Source organism: Sesamum indicum, linkage group LG10, assembly GCF_026168435.1.
Source record: "Sesamum indicum cultivar Baizhima isolate 11 linkage group LG10, ASM2616843v1, whole genome shotgun sequence".
In the NCBI taxonomy this organism is placed as follows: Eukaryota; Viridiplantae; Streptophyta; class Magnoliopsida; order Lamiales; family Pedaliaceae; genus Sesamum; species Sesamum indicum.
This window is the reverse complement of record NC_142666.1, coordinates 16579451-16600553: the sequence shown is the minus strand read 5'-3', so window position 1 is coordinate 16600553 and position 21103 is coordinate 16579451. Positions and strand designations below refer to the sequence as shown.

General features: G+C 32.8%; 1 protein-coding gene across 4 annotated transcripts in view; it reads right to left on the bottom strand.

The window, feature by feature from the left end:
* Positions 1-2797: 2797 nt before the first annotated feature.
* LOC105171929 (exportin-4 protein) overlaps positions 2798-21103 on the bottom strand; it is a 32047-nt gene continuing 13741 nt past the window's right edge. For all 4 annotated transcript variants that reach the window (XM_011093197.3, XM_020697253.2, XM_088885559.1 and 1 more), the window contains 17 exons: positions 20639-20743; positions 19749-19822; positions 18818-18893; positions 15900-16136; positions 15523-15594; positions 13908-13979; positions 13496-13560; positions 13322-13424; positions 13112-13243; positions 10740-10883; positions 9669-9776; positions 8823-8873; positions 8647-8724; positions 8457-8570; positions 4145-4341; positions 3875-3944; positions 2798-3593 (listed from right to left, as the gene is read on the bottom strand). In XM_011093197.3, coding sequence (XP_011091499.2) covers positions 3405-3593; positions 3875-3944; positions 4145-4341; positions 8457-8570; positions 8647-8724; positions 8823-8873; positions 9669-9776; positions 10740-10883; positions 13112-13243; positions 13322-13424; positions 13496-13560; positions 13908-13979; positions 15523-15594; positions 15900-16136; positions 18818-18893; positions 19749-19822; positions 20639-20743 — 1887 coding nt within the window. In that variant the 3' untranslated portion in view covers positions 2798-3404. The remainder of the gene's footprint in view (positions 3594-3874; positions 3945-4144; positions 4342-8456; positions 8571-8646; positions 8725-8822; positions 8874-9668; positions 9777-10739; positions 10884-13111; positions 13244-13321; positions 13425-13495; positions 13561-13907; positions 13980-15522; positions 15595-15899; positions 16137-18817; positions 18894-19748; positions 19823-20638; positions 20744-21103) is intronic.

The following is a 21103-nucleotide window of genomic DNA, read 5'->3' as shown; positions in this document are numbered from 1 at the left end:
ATGTATACTAATAGTAGTATTAAAGCATAATGGCGTAAGGGGGTGCTACACTTTTCCTATCTCTCTAGTTTTCTTCCCCCAGTGTAGTGAGTTGGTAATGAATCTGATATCAAAGTCAAGTTGATTCCTTATGGATCAATCTGGCATATAGGGGAATGAACTTGTGTGGTGGAACTCAAGAAGAATGTGGAATGATTAAAGGAGGAAGTGCGTGTGAGTTTCGAGCGAGCTGAGAAATCTATTGAGGAGCAACGAGGAATGACCAATACTGACATCAAAATTTTGGACTAAATACTAATTAGTACCCAAAATAAATTAGCTAATACTTGCGTTCCAAATAAAAATCCATAATAAGTTTGGGTTTAAATGTATTTAAGACAAGTTCACATAAGTATTCATACTAAATTTGGGTTTTATGAACTTTAACAGATTGATTTAAGATAAAAGTACAAGATATTCTTTTATTTTGGATTGACTAAATTTAGCTAAAAACATATTGAAATGGGACTCGTCAATAGACTGATCCAACCAAAGCTTATAGTATTCAAGCCCAATAAAAATAAGCCCAAGTTACAAGTCAAAGTTTGCTAATACCTATAGTAAGTGGTCTTTACCTCTCAATAACTCATTCCATTTCATACAACACAAGACATAAGTAGCAATGAATCAAAAGGACTCAAGCCCAAAACCCTTTGCCACGAGAAGCTCTGTTACGGCATATGTTCCATGTCTTCATCGACATTATGTCCTTCAAGTTTTGATACCAAATTTCAAATTGACATATATTTTGTTTTACAAAAAGAAGGAGATATATATCCACATCCAAAAATACGCTTCAAGCCATTAGATCAAAGATCAGAGCAAAGTATCATGGGATTATATTTTTATGGGAATTGTATCAGTTTTTCATTTAAATCAATAAAATTCATTTTGTCCATAATTTCATTGTATCATAATTTATCTTTGCAAACCCAAATTTTTTCGTGAACAATCATAAGAATAGGGGCAACAATTCCTCAAATTGAACCCCACTGCTAACTGTGTAGGTTAATCAGGTGAAGCTGGAGATGGAATCTCATACACATCGAGCTTAGCAGATATCGCGCGCAGGTTATCAAGTGCAAATGAAATATTCATAGATTAAGTTTCCTAAGTTCTGTGCAGACTTTTGAGGTTGGGTGCATCGTGTGAACAATTCTTCAAGATTGATGATAGGGTCATTTCTCTATGAGAACCTGATGTCTGAGCTAGTGAATTTTTGAAGCAGACTAGAACTATATAAGAGTACATGAATATCAATTTGATGAGTTGCTTTATGTCAGTTGTTTCGGTGGAAGACTGAAGAATTAGAGGGCAATACTTATGAGAATGTTTAAACCTAAAGGCATGCAGGAAGCTATAAATTTTGTGTGATAACATGAACAAGCTCAAGAGCGCCACCATCATGTAGATCGTTTCATTTTGATAAACGATCTAGGAATTACAATTCTAGTAAAAAACTTAGTTTTTATATCCGACTTGGATCAATATATGTATATTTCTATCTTCAATCTGATATGAGAATCAATCAACTGCACCTTCATTCTTGGTTATTTTAGACCTTCAAACATCTCCACCATTCATGATGAAAGCATTCTTGGTTATTTTAGACCTTCAAACATCTCCACCATTCATGATGAAAACTTGTGCACTGTGAATATCCATATGAAATTTTCAGCTTTATCAGACCATGAATTGACATTAATCAGGATACTTGATAAAAACCACCACATAATGAACAATAAAAAACATATATGGAAGAGTTTTTTTTTTTTTTTGTTCATAAATCTATTTTGTTGCTTTCTTAAAAATCTCTACAATAACAAGCAAATATTTGACTAAGGTAAAAGGCTAACAAGAAATAAATATATGAGCATTTAAGAGGAAACTAAATGTGCAACAAGGGGAGAAAATCGACATTTTTCCTTCCATCCCCCTTTGTTTTTCTTTTTCTTGTCTATTTTAATGACTAAAATGAATGAATAATTCCACTCACTCCATATAATAACTGAAATTTTTAAATTTAGAATTTAAAATTTTCAATTCATAAAATTGGTGAGGAGAGGGTAAAAATACGGTTCGGGTTTGCATTAAAAAAATCTTAAATGCACGTGCATTCTATTTCTGCCTATCTTGTTTTCCAACCCTCAAGGTAAACAGTAGGCCGATTAACCCAAAATTGACACAAATCAGTCCGAAAATGTCCCGCCCAGGACCGACCCACTACTATTTATACTGAACCTTTAAGTGAACCCTAATTGGGTCCATTTTTAAGCCTGGGTTGATTGAAGCCCGAACCAAGCCCACATCAAACCCAGATTTTCTTGTTGTTTTTTTTTTAAAATGATATTGAAGTTTCTTAGAGCAATTACTTAAATTTATAAGTGTCTTATGAAATAAATAAATAATAGATTAAACCACACAAAATCTATATATAAAAAATTATATATAATGAATTTAAATAAAAAAAAAACCCAATAGACCCAATCTAAGACCAAGTGGCCCTAGCCCCTAGGCCATTAGGCTCGTCCTATCCAAGATACTGATTCCTAGGACTAGCCCGATCCGAGGCTGGCTTGGCTTGAACTAGCTCATTTTTTTTATTGATTCAATTCAGTGAGTTAAATTGGCCGAACTCGTCCTATTGTGCACCTCGCTCCCCCTCCATTGCAGTGAGTTGGTATGACTTTAGTATGTGAACTACTTTCCAGAAATAGAAAATTTTTAAAATGAACAATCTGAGAAACAAAAAGAGAGATGAAATTCAATTTTACGTTATTCCTAGAGATAAAATACTGAATTTACCGTCTAGTTTGAGGACACTATACATCATATTCAAATTTATAGATCCCATCAATAGTGTCAATATATACTTCCCTCTTAAACTTCTGCCCGAATACCAACGATTTAAATGGGAAGCAGTGACCATAAAAATGTTCCGAAACAAATAATACCTACTAAGTCCAAGAAAACAGAAAACCCTTCCCCAAAAAAGAAAAGAAATGGCATATAACTATTCTCGCACTGACGTCCGACCAGAAGCAAAAGGCTCAGGACAGCAATAGTTCCTTCATGCTAACAAGAGTTATCCTGCGTCCCGCCAACATTACATGAAGCAACCAGCCATAAAAAGGTTTTGCAGAAAACTACTTCCACATCTTGAGGTCATAGCTCTTTGTGGCCCTATAGATTTTCATCTGCTAGACGATGATATATGCAAGTTTCAGGATGAGGTTTCTAAGAACTGAACCTCCAGCTACAAGTAGGGGTTGGGAACTGGGCAGCATGAACCAACGGAGCACAGGACACTTGACTGCGAGGCAAAAAGTAACCCCCAACGAATATGCAGTTGCTGTCTGGATGTATTATACGGTGCGGAGAAATCCACGAACCTCAATGAGAAAACTAAGTAAGTTTTTTCTGAATCTCTGGTAATTCATGCGATCGAGTGTTGAAGAAAGATTATTTGAAGTTATGAGAGACTGGAATGCATTTGTTAACCGAGATCTGAAGGTTTGGTTCACCTGCCTTTCTATCAATTCATTTGCCAGGTTCTGCAAGACATGTTTATGTCAGAACTATAGAGACGAGCAGAAGAAGCACATTTTGTCAAGCATCAAGCATAGCTTAATGACAAATTTGTGTAATTATGCCAAATAGTCTACATGCAAAGTTGAGGGCAATACGAGCACAGATTATTCCTAGATGAAGAAGGGAAGCTGGAAAACTACATAAAAGTTTGCATAAGAGGGAAAGATCAACATGCTCAAGTCTGACTCCTTTCCCAAGTATAATCAAACTCTAAACTAAAGAAACACGGGATACTGTGAGCTACCTGATAAACACTCTGTTCACAAAGTATCAACGGGAGGAGTGCATCTGCTCCAGAGCTAACAAGATCAGTGCTGTAACATAAGGCAAGGCCAATATCACTTGTTGCTTCTGAGCACTAAAACAACAGTTCTATGATGTGTGTGCAATAAGACGATTCATGGAAATATCACTACTCTAGCATTAAACCAATATTATATACTTGGCTTAGCTTGATTGTATTGTGCGCACAAAGAGTTTTTATAGTTTTCTGCAAAATTTTCTTTGCATTCACCTGTAATCCTCAAAAAGTAGAAGTCGCAGTAATGAGCGAAGGAATTGGCCGAGAATGCCTTCATGAAATTTTCCATCAGCGTCCTTGTAACTGGTGGCATGTGATCCTAAACCAACTTTACCATCACCTCTATCCTTGTAGTGGTGGGATGCAAGAGCTCTTAGAGCTCTTAGGCACAAATCAACAACTTCAATGTCCTAATCAGAAGCAAGGGAAATAAAACATCTTTTCAGACATTTTAGACTGACAATTCCTTAACATCTGAAACTTGCAGTATAAAAATTTATAGTGAAAAAAAGAAAAAAGACAAGACGATGAGGTTCACACTTGTAACCCCAAAAAATTACGTAAAAACACATACAAATTAAACTTGATCTCCCACTGACATTTAAGTAACATAAGTAACAAAAGAACCAATAAACTATTGGCTTTTGAATTATTTCTTTCATTTATGCAAAATTTAAATATATTTCTTATAATGCCAATATGAAATATGCAACCTTTCAATACATCACATGTAATTCAAAAATGAATTATTATAAGTTTAAATAAATATTTAAATCTAAAATAATTAACTTAAAGTCACTTAAATATATTATCTCAGTAATATCAATTATATAATCTAAGTCTGTTGTAAGTTTTATTTTTCATTACATGTAGAGCAACTAATTTAAATTTATTTAATATATCAATTTTAATTTTTGTATATGAAACTTAATTGATATTTAAATATATATTTCAATTTGCATTCTACACGTATGATTATCTCTTGTATATATTTAAATTATTTAAATATACTATATTAACTTTTTCATTTAACTTGAAATTTAAATATATCCCACAAAATTTAAATTAAATCCTATTGAAAATTATATTTACTTAAATTCATGATTAATTATTTAAATTATATAATTCTACTAGTTTAAGTTGGTATAAGTTCCTTCTTTACTGCTATAGTTTTAGGCAGAATTCAGGTTTACGGAAAGTTTAATTCATATTTTATAAAGCCAATAATACTTAAATCTTTTACTTTCTGATTTAAGAAAGGTATTAGCATTTTTTTTTTAAAAAGTAAACCTATAGTAAATTACACTAAGCCCCTGTGTGTAACAATTGTATCCCAATCATAGAGGCATCCCACGGGGCCTCAGGCCTTGGCCCCTCTAATACAAGTTATATGTTTTTGGTAATATTTCCCCCCAACCCATAAAATACAAGTTAATCTCCATCAATAAACTAGTAGTTTACTTATTTTATTGAATTCAATACTTATACATATATATATATATATAATTTTACACATACACACACACACAGAGATATTTGTGTACACTAATTGATATCTTTATATTTCAACTTCATGTGAGCTCCAAAAATTAGTGAAATATATATATCATTAACTTTTTACATTACAAACTTCATGTTCAACCTAATCAAATTATAAATCATGTACTAATTTATTTTCTTACAAGACTAATGACAATCCCAAAAAGATTGCTCTATCAGTAATACGAATCATTAAATTTAAAAGAAGAATTATAAAAAAAAATTAAAGGCTTCCTTATTTATAAAATTTATGTTATAAATTGCACCATTCGGCCTTATTGTTATACTAGAAAGTATCATGTACAATGCACATGTAAAAACATATGTTTAGAAGTGAATATAGAATTTATTAGTTACTAAAAATATTAACTCATAATTTTATTACTATTTCTATTATTGAATCATTAGTACATAAGTATTATAAAAAAATTGATAATATTATTTTAATTGATGAGAAAACTATTTAATTGGTTATTTATAACTCACTTCTAAATTTAGTTGATAACATTAAATAAAAGATTTATTCCTTAAAATTGAAGTTTTACATTTCGTGTTTAATATTATGTTTAGTAATTTGTATTAGAACAAATTAATACATAAATAAGATATAATATATGAAAGAACCAATATAAAAATAAAATCAACGAAGTCCCATATTTTTGAATTTTTTATAAGAAATTTCAATTTAATAAAATTAATCATGTTATATTTCTAATGTCTATTTTCTATTTTTTTAATTTTATTTTGTATTTGTTATATTATTTTTGTGAATCGTTATATTTTTAATTTTACTACCATAGCTTGAATTCTTTTTTGTAAATTTATTTATGTGAAATAACTTTAAACTAATTATTTATTAAATATTTTTTTATAAAAAAATAAGCTAATTAGACATATCCATAGTGTCCATATTAATTTGTGTTGAAATGTCCTATAATTATTCTAATTATATATTACTATCAATTTCTAAAGTTTGTCAAAACATTATTTACATTCTTCACTAACTTCTAAATTTAAAATATTATTGCATAAGAAATGTTATTCTGTCCATTTTTAACTTGATGTTTTTAGTGTGATTTCTTGATCTACTAATTCGTATAAATTTAATTGGCATTATATATTTCTTATTTAATAGTATTTTATGTTTTTAAAAACTTAATCTTTCATGTGCATACAAAATTACCTAATACTGGAAATTATATAGTGAGAGATTTCATACAGATTTCAACTTAATATATAAAAATTAGTGCTTTTACTTGCGGATATTTTTTATTATTAATACTTAATTTATTTTTGTTAATCATGAGATCCTATAATTCTTTTCTGTTTTTTTGGTTATTTTGTTTTTTTTTTGGAAATGAGGCGATGATTTTGCCGACAAAATGAGTCTGATTACAGAATAAATGTAAAAACTCAAACAAACGTAAAGTAAGGCACGACTCAACAATGCCCACAGAATCAGCCAGCAGACATGAGACCTATCAACACAACAAGTAGACCACCATCCCAGGCCACCACCAACACTGATAAGCCATCCTCAACGCAGCAGCCCCATCTTCATTTTAGTTCGAATATCCGTATCATAACAACTACCACTATCCTTTGACTGTTAGGGGTGGTTATTATAAATATGCAAAAGGCAAGGAAGGTTTCTATAAACATACCCTAAATCAGGAGGTATAAATGTAATTATCCCTCTAATTTATTATTGAAAAGAGAACCACAGTAAAGATACAAAAGTTTTCTCACAATAGTAATAAACACTCAAGAGATTCTTACTATTATATATTTAATTATAAGTTGCACTTAGTAGTATTATTTTATCTCCCGTATACTATGGTAAAAATCAAAAGTACATGAAAGTATAATCTTAAAACAATTTTCTGCTACTAATATTAAAATATAATCAATTAGTAAGAAATCACCCATGTTAAATTTTTGGAAAGCATTTCCAATTTAATAAAGTTGATAATTTTTATTTAAAATTTCATGATATTTATTCTTTTCATATATATAAATAGTTTTTTAAGTTTATTATTTTATGTATTATTCCGATGCTGTCATCTCAAGTTATATTTTGTCCTAGTAAAATAAGTTCAAGTATTTAAAATATATTCTAACAAATTAATTGGGTAGACATGATTAGTCTATTTTTTTAATAGAATAAATGTATCATTATCTAAGTAGTTAAGAGGTATTAGAACTCTTAAATATTCTTCTTTTAACAGAATATTATAATTTTATAACTAATTTTTATTTATTATTATAAAGATTACTTATGTAAGGGTATGAATGTCTTTTCAGAATAAGGAACAAGCACATGAAAGATTCACACTTTTATATATAGTATAGATAGATATAGATACAGATATATAATTCATATATACAAAACTCGGCCCTTATTTAATATCTATTATTTATTATATGTCCAAATTTATTAAAGTTTAATATTTAAATATATCAAAACTAAAATTTATTGAAGTTTATAATTATCAAAACTACTGAGGCCTTTTTATTGATAAGCAAAATTAAGCCCCTCCGTCCCTGATCCAGGTTGGCTCCAAGGGCATTTACATGCTTCCTCAACATCAGTGACAGAATAGGAAAATCCTTATGTATTTTTTCCTAACGTTTGCATTTTTTATTGTTAACGGTAGGTATACTGTTGGGTGGAGGAAAATACTAAGGGAGGCCTTCGTAAGTTTGACGTTAATTGGTTATTTTCTAAAATACCCAAATATCAATGGGTTTAATGGTCAGCATGCAGGGAGATTCTGTTGCCAAAAGTGTACAACACCCCCCCCCCCCCCCGCGAAACCCAGTTTATGCCTTTATCTATATAAGCTAGTGAAGTACAATTACACATTCTGTGATACACAAATGCAATCCTATTACCTGTTATTTATATAAGTTAGTGAAGCAGAATTGATGCATTCGGATTAGGTTACACACGAATGCTTTAAATAGTTACAGGATTATTATTTACCTGATGATGAAGACCAAAATCAAGAGTTCCAAGTATGTGACTACAGGCTTCGACATTTAGCTGTGCAATTATTTCAGGATAAACCTCCAGCATATGTGACAATAGTGAGAAATACTGGCCAACAAAAAAGAAGATGATAAGTTACCATGAAAATATTAGCTCCCTCTACCCAATAAGATAAGAGCCTTACACTGTGACAAAGTTTAGGGTACTTCAGCAGGTCCATAGTTATCAGAGGTGTGACAATGTGAAGACCCGTGTATACTACCTGCAAAAGAAATGTGGCAAGAACCAATACGAAAAACGTTTGTAGAGGAGCAAAAGTAATCTTTTCCATTCTCTATACGAAATCTTGCATGAAGATACCTGAGAAATATTCGTTCCATAAGTCTCAATGGGTTCAGATGCAAAGTCAACCTGCGAAAACATCCCAATTTCAGGCTTGCAAGCATCAGAGCAAAACCAGGCACAACTATTGTACAAATGCAAGATACCATAATAATTTAGTCGAATATAAACCCCTAGTGTGCACGGCAGAAGACATATAACAATCTTAGTACTAGGTCTTTAGAGGTCTAGTGGTTGCCAAAAGACACAAGTAGGCCTTTACATGTACAAACGTAAAGAGTAGTGAAGCTACACAAGGACAATGCATTTCCAGCATATAATCCATATTTGCATGAAACAGATGCTATTGGTGATGCTACTGGATAACAAATCTCAGTGAACTGTAGAAGGAACTGGTAAGATATTGTCAACTCGTCTGGCCAGGAATCTTAATTTTATATGTAAGCACATATAACTAGTCACATTTGTAATACATCAAACCAAAATGTAACCATTAGCTAGTACTTCATTATGCATTAGTTCCCCTGTCAGGTTTACATCGAGATTGACTTGCATAACTGTAACATACTAGGCACCAATTAGATCAAATTATCACTTTTTACATGCATTAAGAAGAATCTAACACCTCACTAAATTTTCATTCCATTACATTCGATTCTTTTCAGTAGATCCCTTTCATGTTATGCAATTGGCAATGGATCTCAATACAACCACACATACTAGAGGAGAAGGCTTAAGAAAATAGAATTTAGAGAAACAGGACTTCTTAGTTGTTTCCTTAAGAAAAAGTTTAGATTTATACATTTTTGGTTAAGTTGTGTCACAGATTTGAGAGTGAACAAAAATCAGTTTTCGTTAAGTTACCAGATCCTTCGAACATAGATTCGAGAGAAGTTGTAGAAGAGCCCGTAAATCCTTATATTTCTCGGCATCTGCTTCAGAACGTAAACTATTTGAAAGGCTAACAGAAATCTGGGGAAGCAGTTAAACAGTAAGAGTTAATTCCAACGGTTATAGCAGTAAGAATAACAATCACCATAATATTAGGAGCTGCTTCTCCCCATTTGAGAGCATAATGTTTCTCTAAGATATAATGAAATAACAATTAATCAAAGCCAAGACATCACTGGTGAACCACAAGTTATATAAGATAATTTGTTTGGAAATGGTCATCATCACCAGGTGGATCCCATCAAATGCATTACAACCTCCTCAACCATTTGATCAGCAATTAGCAATTGCTTAATTGTCTGACATCATTAGTTGTCGTTCATTATCATATTGTTGTTAGTACAGTTCCCTTATGAATGAACGAACTACTATCTTATCAATAACAAAATGAACTATGGTAGGTTCTGCTGACATATTACATATGAATATTAATTTGTGATCCTATTCATTTGATATTTATTGCTTTTTAATTCCATGATACACAGAAAACAGGAACTTATCTAAGGGAAAAATTCATGGTTCCTTGGAGACAATAATTAAAGGATAACGGTAAAGGTTTCAAGCCCCAACAGATGAAACTTGAAATCACCGTTAAAGAATGCTCAGAAGAATTTGGCTAGGATTTAAATCCATAAGATCCCTCAAAACAACCATAAAAGAGTTAGTGAGTATAAATGTCTTGATATAAGTTCTCAAATCCAAATAAAACAATTGCTTATGCTTTCCATATTGCAGCTTATTAAGACCAGCGATTCCAACAATTCACTTGGCATTCATAGATAACAGTTGTATATAAACTTTAGACAAAAACTGATCATGCTGCTTCCATATGTTGCTAAAACAACCTGGCTGTATAATATGAATCTCTATGCATGATATATGAGTAGGACATCTGTTTTTGTGCACATATGCATAAAGGAATACAGACAAACATTACCATTAGTCAAGATGAAACTATAAACCTGAACTTGAGAAAAACTTTACCTTCCCAATGTTGTTAGATGAGTAAAGCTGGAGCAATCGCATACTGAAGTCAACAACAGCAGCAGTTTCTTGAGCCTCTAAGTAGATAATTTGGCCATCCACCCAATCGGTGACAAATTTGAGTAGAAGATAGACTACTACAGACTAGAACAGGGTAAAAGTTGCAGAAGAATAAGTTACTAAATTCTGACAAAAATAGATAGTGAAAGTAAAAACTTGATCAAGTATTAAAAACAATCATAACATGCCAAAAGAATTGAAGAATTAACTCCATGCACATGTTATACAACTATATATATGCATTATTCACAAGAAAAACAAAATGGGGCACCTTACTATTGGCTGTTCTAATTATTGTAACTGCATATACTTAATTATGGGTTTGATTTGTAATTATAGAAAGATCTTTGAATAGCATGGTTGTAGGAGTTTGAGATATAATAGCTTGTTTCTAGGGATTGATTATTTGGACCTAGACTTGTATAACCAAAAGTAATTTAATTATTGTTAACTGATTTCCATTTCTTATGAAAATACATTAAGTATCTCGTATTGTTATCAATCATAATGGTGCAACCAAAGTGAGCATTACAAGGCGCCCTTACAGTCCACCTCAGCTTCTCCCTCATCCCAGAAGACCCAACAAGCACACTGATAGATTCTAACTTCAAAAAGCTTATGCTAGAAGAAGCCAACACCATTTCGGTATATAGGTTTCATTATACTTTCTGAGTGATCAGGAAATTTCCAGATAATGCATCATGTTCATTCAATAGGTAGATTAACTATAATGTCTATAATTCTGGGGTTTGGTAAATCGTTGATATATACTCAATTACCTCAGGAAATGGAAAACATAAAGGCTTTGCACCCTCTCTAGACAATTTTATATATGCAACTCTCTTAAATAATATTTTTATTTTTCTAGCCAGACATCACAGCCACCAAAACTTGCACCTTCAAGTTTTTCCTGGCCTCATCATTGATTATATTTTTCTGGCCAAACCTTAAGAGATGATGCTTGTCAACATAAAGCCCCGAGACTTACACGATTGTCCATAGTCCAGCCATCAACATCAAGTGCCTAAAGTTATTTTGGATTCAGCCTTATTGCAATCTATGGAGAAGGACAAGTAAATGACACAAAGTTTGCTACCTTTGACCAAAAGAAACTCATGAGCATCTCTGGAGAAGGACATGTATCTTTGTTTTACAAGTAGTATGTGAACCACATTATAAATTAACTAGTAGGAAATAAGTGTCATGCATATCGACTAACCAAGAAGGTGATAATTTCAATTGTAAAATACATATAATTTACTAGTGCTAGACAACCATGAAAGAATCTGTTTTTTTTTTCCAAATTTTTGAATAAAAGCTGAATTCGAACTATATGTTTCCAATAAATGTATAAAAATAATTGATTGAGAAATATGAAAACAAAGAAAAAAAACAAGAAACAGATTAATAGAGCCAACGAAACAGGCCTTTTGAAGCAATTATTCATAAAAAAGAATAGAGAATACAACAAGTGAAAATCCCATATGAACAAATATATATTGGAAACATGCTAACAAAACTATTTTGAGCTAACTTATTTATAAGCCATATAGTAATGATTTTATTCATTTTTTTTTTCTAGAATAGCTCAAACTTTTTAATATGTTTATAATCATTATACATAAAAAATTAAATCAAATTTAACTATCATGCACAAATGCCCGAACACCTTACCAGAATACAAATATATATGTATACATACATATCCATATAGGATATAGCATTAAACATACTAAAATTTCAAAATTTAAAAAGCATCCAAGCGTAACAAAGAGCATCAGGTAGGCGTAAGTTCTATCTAAATTTATTCTTTTGTTTTTTAAATTTCAAACACTTCGATTGTCATGTGGAGGCCTATGAATAGATAGGGTACAAACCCCATTGAGGCCCGTCGAAATATCAAAGTATCATGGCCCCACCCATGGGTAGTCTGCTAGTAAGCAGCCCATGTCCCATGAAAATTGTATGGTATAGGGATGAGTAAGGTCCACCACCTAGAACATGTAAAAACATTGGATCTCACAGGATTTACAAGATTAGATGGTTAAGATTTAAATCTTAAGTATAAAACCTTCTTCTTCCCCCAAACTTGGAGCCTGTCTTTCCACTAGAAACACAATCTCTCTATGTTCTCTCTCCTCATTGTCCAAGATGTGTCCGATAATGCACTATGCAGTTTGCAGTGTTTTGGAATCTACATGCATAATTGGCATCAATCTTTACCATAGAATACAGTGATTGGCATGACTTTTGACTATGCTCCTAATGCCGATAGCCATAAGATTCAGGAGAAGACAATGTATTATTTTTACCTCATCTTTGTATGCTTGAAGAAAGATCAGAACAGGGTTCATAACCAAGAATCCCATCTCATAAATTGCCTTCTGTGTACGAGGTTCTGAGGCTCTGGCAACTCCACGAAGTCGCTCCAACAAGCAACTAACCTATCGGATGTCATGATAACATCAATTGTACTGTTCTGAGTATATACTACTACATTGAACGAATGCCACAAACTTTACCAACAAAATGATATCAGGCTGTTGTGCAATGGCTTTGAGATCATTCTTGCTTGAGAGTTCTACCAAAGCGGATGTCATATGGCTTGTCAGACTTTTTATATACCTACAGAAAGTTACGAAGAAAGATCAGGTCACTTTAAATCACCCTTAGAACAAAAAAAGATGTGAACTCACTGATTTGATGCCTCAGAAGTTTTCATGCCAGAAGCTGAGACAGCAAGCGTCTGAGCCAGTGAACGCTGAAACAAAAGAAAGACGTATTATAGTCTTGCAATAAGCACAAAATAAAGATGGTGGCTTGTACAACTGACAGTGAAGAAGGAAAGAGATTACCGACAAATAGAAAAAGCAAGTAAATGAAGAAAGCATAAATAACTGGGAATGAGATTTGTAGAAAATGTGAACAAAATTCTTGTGTCCATGTTCACCAATAACGCAGCAGGAAAAAAAACTAGTGCTCAGATTTTCTCTTAGTTTTCCATCTACATAACTATTGGTAAGCCATGAAAGTTAGACATAACAAATTTTCTCCGCCAATAGCTCATTTCTTATGTCACACTAAGAACATAAAACTAGAATTCAGTACCTGGTGTGCAGCATTTAAAGAGAACAAAACTCTTTCATTAGTGAAAGCAGTCGCTAAGTCACGCCATGAGTCCTGCATGGATAAAATCAGAAACTTCAATTGCCAAAATAGGAATATTTAATATGATAAGATAAAAAGTAGGCTGTAAGTATCAAAATCTGTAGTAAATTAAGTGAATATAATCGGAGCGTATTTTGTGTATGTGCATATATTTCATTGGAATACCGACCTAAGATATATAAAGATCGGATTAAGAGAAAAATACAAATCTATGATTTATCTACCAAACATAACTATATCCCTAATCAATAAAAATACAAAAACCTAAGCATCTTCTAATAAATCTTCTAGCACTTTCTCGCAAATAGGAAAAAATACATACCAACCATGCCATCTTGCTGGCAAAATCTTAGGCTGCATTTGGAACGGTGGATTTGGCTATAATTTCTTTGATTTCAAATCCACAAGTTTGACATCTCTTACTTGGATTTGAAAAGAATTTGTGCAATGATTCCAAATTCATTTGGCTAACGCTTTTAGAGCATTTCAAGAGGATTTAAAATAAGTAGATTATAGGGTCGATTCTAAATCCGTCATGATTGGACTTAAATCTATTGCATTCAATGAAGGATTTCCATTGATTTATTTTATAAATCAAATAAGTGAGGTGGATTTCAACTATGGATTTTAAATCCAAAATACACAACCAACCATCCAATGCACCCTTAAACAAATATTTGGACTCATGTTCACAAATGACATGAAAATAAACTTCAATAAGTCTCTTCCTCTCATGAAAAACTAAATTACTTATAATGGAAATAGCTGTTTGATTCTCACAATACATAGGTACAGGTTGACTGTATGCCAACCAAGTTCTCCCTACAAATATTTTAGCCACAATATTTAACTAAAATGCATCATGGCCTTGTACTTGGCTTCAGTACTTGATTTGGAAACTCTACTTCGTTTCTTCCTTTAGCAAGCACCAATTTCCCCAACATAAGTGCAACACCCAGAACTAGGATTTCCTGTCATCCTTGAATCAAATATAGTTTACATCAGAATAATCTTCTATCTTCACACTGCCATGTCGTTTGAATAGTGACTCTTTACTGGGAGTGCCCTTTATGTATTTCAAGATCCTAGGAATTGCTACCTAAAGAACAAATTATGGTTTATCCAGAGGAACAATGTGTTTCAATAATTTTCCAGCATCTTAACCCAAACAGGGACCCTTAGGTTTAACCATTTAGAATGAAAGAATGACCAGAACCCTTTTCAGTAGACCTTTGTGCCAAACTAGACTCTTCATCACTTGCACTTCTTAGAATACCTAAGCAATGTAAATGAAGCCCAAGCATAAAACGAAAAACACTAACATACTAGGAGTCTTTTGCAACTTATAGCGCCTCCTTCACTTGTGCCCTCACCATGAAACATAAAAAGAAAAAGTGACTGGTACATAAAATCTCAACTATGTCCCCTTTAAAAGAAAGTTCCAGCCTAGTCCTACAGTTTCTATACCTTTCCTTGAACCTTTGCAAAAAAAGCAAAAACATACAGCATGAGATAGCATGATTATAGTAACACGTTGCAAGGAGATGTTACTGACCAGGGTAACAAGGTGGCAAATAATATTCTTTTGTTTAACAAGTCCATGAAGCAACTGGCAACATGTGAGCGCCTGTCATGGAACAAAAAGTCATGAGGACTATAATGCGGCTTTCAACATATGATAGTTTTCTTAATTGTGCACAATAAGTCCTTAGGTCGCACTCGAACACTTTCAGACGAAAACATTCAGTGAATGCTGAAATCAAATCTCATTCAGACAGATATATCAGGCATCAATTTAAACCAGAACATTAAATACGAATGCATGTATAATTCTTCATAAACCTGAAAAGTGAATAGACAACTACAGCAGAAGCGACTACAAAGAATAAATAAATAATCTTAAAATCCAAAAACAAGCTGCAGATTTCTTACCTGCAAGTCCTTCTCCCCGGGGTAAGAAACAAGCGTACTCAAAGAGATGCGAATAATAACATCAAGCACTGCTTTTCCTTGATCATTCTCTCCAAAGAAACTAACCAATGCATTTGTGGTTTGTCCCCGAAGATGTTGGGTATTATTATAATTTTCATAACCACCTTTATTTTCCCCACTTTCTCCAGGTGGCATCAGGTAGGTAGAAGACCATCTTGCAAGGAACCACACAACTGCCTGGAATATTAAATCATATATGTTGTAATAACCATAAGAAAATTTAAAGGAGAAGTTCAAGGATGATCCTTTTGTCAAAGTAATATAATGAAAATCCAAAAAATTGTTGTCACAAGGACCGCATGTTGCATCAAATATCTTGTATATCGAAGTATTAAGTTGGACCATTGACACCTTCAACAGGCCAGGACTCTTCAATACACTGGATTGTTAAAAGGAGCAATTTGCATACAATTTACCACTATTAGCACCATTCAACAGAAGTTGAAAACATGTAAAATATCTACAAACAATTGAGATTTTGAGATATATACCAGCACCAAATCCTCACAGGGCATATAGCCTAGCCAAGTAACAAAGTTCCAACAGAAAATAATTTTCATACAAGATATACAACTACACCCCAAATTGCAGGCATATAAACATTTTATGCAAATTAAAATTTAAACATGGACACATATCAGGGGAAAAAGAAATCTCTGGTGTTGCCCTCACCGACTAAGGTGTATAACATGGTCTTGGAATTTCTTGCCATAAGTAGAAGGAATATGTTGGAGTTATCCTGTTGCATAAAATTCGTGGTCTAGTACTTGAACACATGATAGCTAATTCAAAGAGTAATCATGGAAAGAAAGTATGCAGAGAGAATCAGAAAATAAAAGGTAATGGCTGTCCTCCAAATTAATTTTAATTCATTTTTTTTGGTTTTTAGGAAATAGGTGGAGAAAAATAAAGATTGGTGTGTTTTTGGATGATATTGTATGTTTGATTTTGCTTTTTGTAGTACTAAAGGTTATATAAAGGTAGGTTGAGATATGTTTGTTTTTAATGAAACACAAGATTAATTGTAAATGCCAAATCATGTTAATAATTTTTTTATTTTTTTAATGCATTTGAAAATAGTCAGATGAATGTAGTTATATATAATAATTTAATCATATATAATTTATAATATAGCATAATTAGATCATATGCATTACTGGTTATTTTGAGCCTTAACCTTGTAACTAGCAACAAACTAAATTTGAGTATGTTACCGTGGGGGAAAAGTTTTTTCCTATTCTAATATACAATGAGGTCAGTTTTTTTGGTAAGTCACCTGTAATATGAAGAATGTGCATTTCCTACTTCTCAGAACAATATAGAAAAGCAAAATCTAAAGAAAAAGTTTTTTCATTTACCAAAAGATTCAAAATGGCTTTGTTAAGACAATAAAATAAGGTCAAGGAATTGAACAAGAGCAATTTCCACTTTGAATTGTGTGTTTTCCAAGATATGTTCCAAGAAGACATTTTTCTACAAGAAAAGATTCCAGTGACCTCATTATCCCACACTCTTCTCATTAATATACTTTACTTCAGTAATAAACTGTTCCTCCACCACCCCCCTTGAAAAGTATCCAAAATCCATTAACATGTTTTCAGATCAATAAGTTGAAGAGCCCCAAATGACTTGTTTTATTTAGAAATGGGAAAATAATTAAAATTTAGTCAATTAAGAGTCTTCTAAATTAATTAGAAAGGACTCTCCTACATCGTACAAGATAGAGCAGTCAATTCTTGTAGCCACAATCCAAGTACATGAAACTGACACAATAACATCTCCAGTAGAGAGGGCAAGTCTTGCTTTTCAAAGAATCGAAGTCATTAGTGACCCTGTCGTATGTCTTAGTAGCAATCGCCTAGACCCACAGAACTCTTTGAAGAGCCAATAAGAGAGCAGCCTGACAACAGTGTTAGTTCTTCCCACATGACGGAAACCTATAGGTTTATTTTGACTATTGACAGAAGCAAACCAGCAAAGCCATTCCCAATGACATTTAAAAGAATTGAAACATTACAAACAACAGACTCACATCTTATACAAGTTTTCAAATCCCATACATAAAAAATGCCATGTGAGATAACACAATGGCAAAACCAATTTTTTGGACTTCAGGCCCCAGTAACTCCTAATTACTTCCCTATCAACAGTGTCCGACATGGTTTCCTGTGTAATGCGCTTCACAGATCACTTCCACCAGTTGTGGCCCTACCTTAAATATCTAACATCCAACAGATCATTTTCATTCAAACACATGCTTTCCTTTGTTTTTGGTGCCTTTTCATAGTTAGCAAAAAAAGTTAGGTCCTTCAACTCGTCTTCTCCCTTGTCTGGTAACAATACATGGTGTCTCCCTACAGAAATGGTAAGCCTCAAGTAATTTTAGTTAACTCCTTATACAATAAAAGTTCCTTTCTCTCTTTGTTTCAATTTATCCTAAGCAAGCATCTAGTTTACTTGGGATAAATACCTGTAGAAAGAGGCATGACACTTGCAATCAAAATAGAATTGTCTCACATCCTATTTTTGTTATAGGACTAGCCTTCTTAATATATATGAGGGTAAAACTATAGAGATAGTAAATTCTACTGACATCTTTACACATGAAGAACTCCGATTAAGCAAACAAATAACTGCACTCCTTCAGAACCAAGTTTAAAGTTACGAGGTGCATCATGTGCAACTTTATTCGGTGATCAGAATGCTAATATACTCAGAAATCAGTTCAATAATAAGAACATGGATTGTGCCTACGTCAAAAAGAAGTTTGTAGGACTGGTGTTTTCCCTAGGACAATGGAACATATAATGCAACAAGATAATCAGGAAAGTCAACAATGAGAGAAAAATTAATAACACCTCCATGAGACGAGGACTGAAAAAATATCTTCTCAGTTCTGGATCTAAACTTTCCTCAGCAAACCTTATGATTGAACTGCACAAAAGTCCACAAGATGAGTAAATTCTATGGCGAACTGAGGAAGCACGAAACAACACATACATATATAGTTCAGAATTACCAAGGTTTCATCCTAATAGCTAATATAGAAGTTCTAAAGAGAAGACTTGAGTGTTGTTATAATTCCCAGAAAAGTAATGTATATCCCATGGTCAATTTCTTTTTTGCACTACTTTCTTCACATATTTAACTTTGATTTCAACAGATGCAACCAAGAAAGCAATTCAATTTGGAGGTGATATGGCCTCATTTTGTACACAAGAGTTCTACCATGTACCTCCTGATTTGATCAATCAAGTGATATCAGAAATCAAGGGCTATCATATCCCTCACTTCCCCATTATTTCTGAACTATGTGGATATAAATGAAAATTATTTCAGTTTACAGTTGGTGAAAATAGCTAAAAATTGGGTGAAAGACATTATTTGGTTCCATTTTGTGGTAAAAATAAATCAAAGTGACTAAGCATATTGTTGGATCTGACAAAATTATCCACAATGTTAGGCTTATGCCACGTTGACAACTCTATCTTTCTTATCTTACGATCATAAGTGAGCCAAGTGAACCAAGTTCACAAAATCTAAACAAGAAGCTTTAGTACAGGAGCCATAGTGATATATCAGAAAAATGAAAATTGAACCAGAGACATGCTTCCAGCAGCAATCTTTGGCATCATATCAAATAATGGTCAAGATTACTTGTTTGAACAATTCTCTAGTGAAATTTCACTTCTACATATCAGGGTGTTTAAAGAATGAACCAATGTCAAAATTCACAAACTCCAATCAAATAGAGTAACTTCAGTGTCAAAATTAAAGAAGGAACGGTACCCAGAAAGTACAATAACTGGGTGTTTATCCACCTCCGTAACATTACTATAATGGCTTTCAATCTCCTTTGGCACCTGCAAATATTATACCAAAGAGTAATCCTAGAAACCCAGAAATGCAGAAGCAACAGCAGGTATGCTTTAGAGAAATTGCCTATAATCCCCAGAGAGATCTGATACATTATCACGCATAAGACACTATTTTAAAAGGTGAACGCAAAGAGAAGATGTCTATAAAATGTTGAACAAAATTAAGATGATACTCAAAAGAAAAGCAAAAGAAAGGTCGAGCATTAATGTCAATAGTCAAAGAAAAATAAAATATAAATTAATAACAGGATACATGATTCTAAAGAGCAATGAGAAGAGAAAGGAAGAGAGGACAAAAAAATTCAAGAATAGAAATGATTATTGGAAAGAAATTAACCAAATAATTCCATGTGAAACTTTCAATGGATTAAAGAAAATGAGATTCCAATTTAAACATCACAGTAACCATAAACTTACGAAATGTCCTCATATAGTTCTTACAGATGATGGGTTTCAAATGGAAAAGAAATGCCAAAAAGATTTCATGCGATAGAACTTTACAAACATGGGTGCGAGGGTTTCCAAATTCTGTCATTCTGACTTTTGGATTTACGAAACTTACCTACTAATGTGCTAGTCCACAAGTGTCGCATTAAATGAAGATAAATCACGAAATGCTACATATGACTATGAGAAGATGCAACCAGAAATATACTGAAAGACAGGAGGAAGAAAAGGTCCTGTTTCATTGTTCACTACTGAAACAGCATCAAGGACTCTAATAAAATGACGAGTAGTCAACAGAATTGTTCAACATAAAGGCAACAGCAGGAGAAAGAATACAAAAGAAAATCCTATTACCAAAGGGGTTTCGCCCTGTCCTTCATCGGCCAAAACATGCCCAGTTATGAGTAAGAGAGAATAAAGTTCTTCCAAAGTTTCAGTTGGATCACTTGTGCCTCTGCCCTACATTTGCATGAAAATATGAAAGAAGAAAGCTAATAGAAGAAGTTGTTTATGGTGCACTTATTATAGTACATTAAGAAACCAGAAGTTGCAAGAGAATCACGGATCAACAAACAAGATAAATAATAATATAAAGGAAACCCATAATTGCATCTAACAAAACTAACATGGACTAGCAATGCCTTAAATCCGTCTAATAAAAACCAGCCAAGCATATATCTAAAGCCGCTATAAGATTCCAAACACGAAGGCTCTCTTTAATCAGTAATTCCTGATCATTGTCAAAAATAGGGAAAATGGCAAACTATTGAAAGAGAGTCATACGCACAAAATCACCAGAAAAGCAGGCAAACTATACAA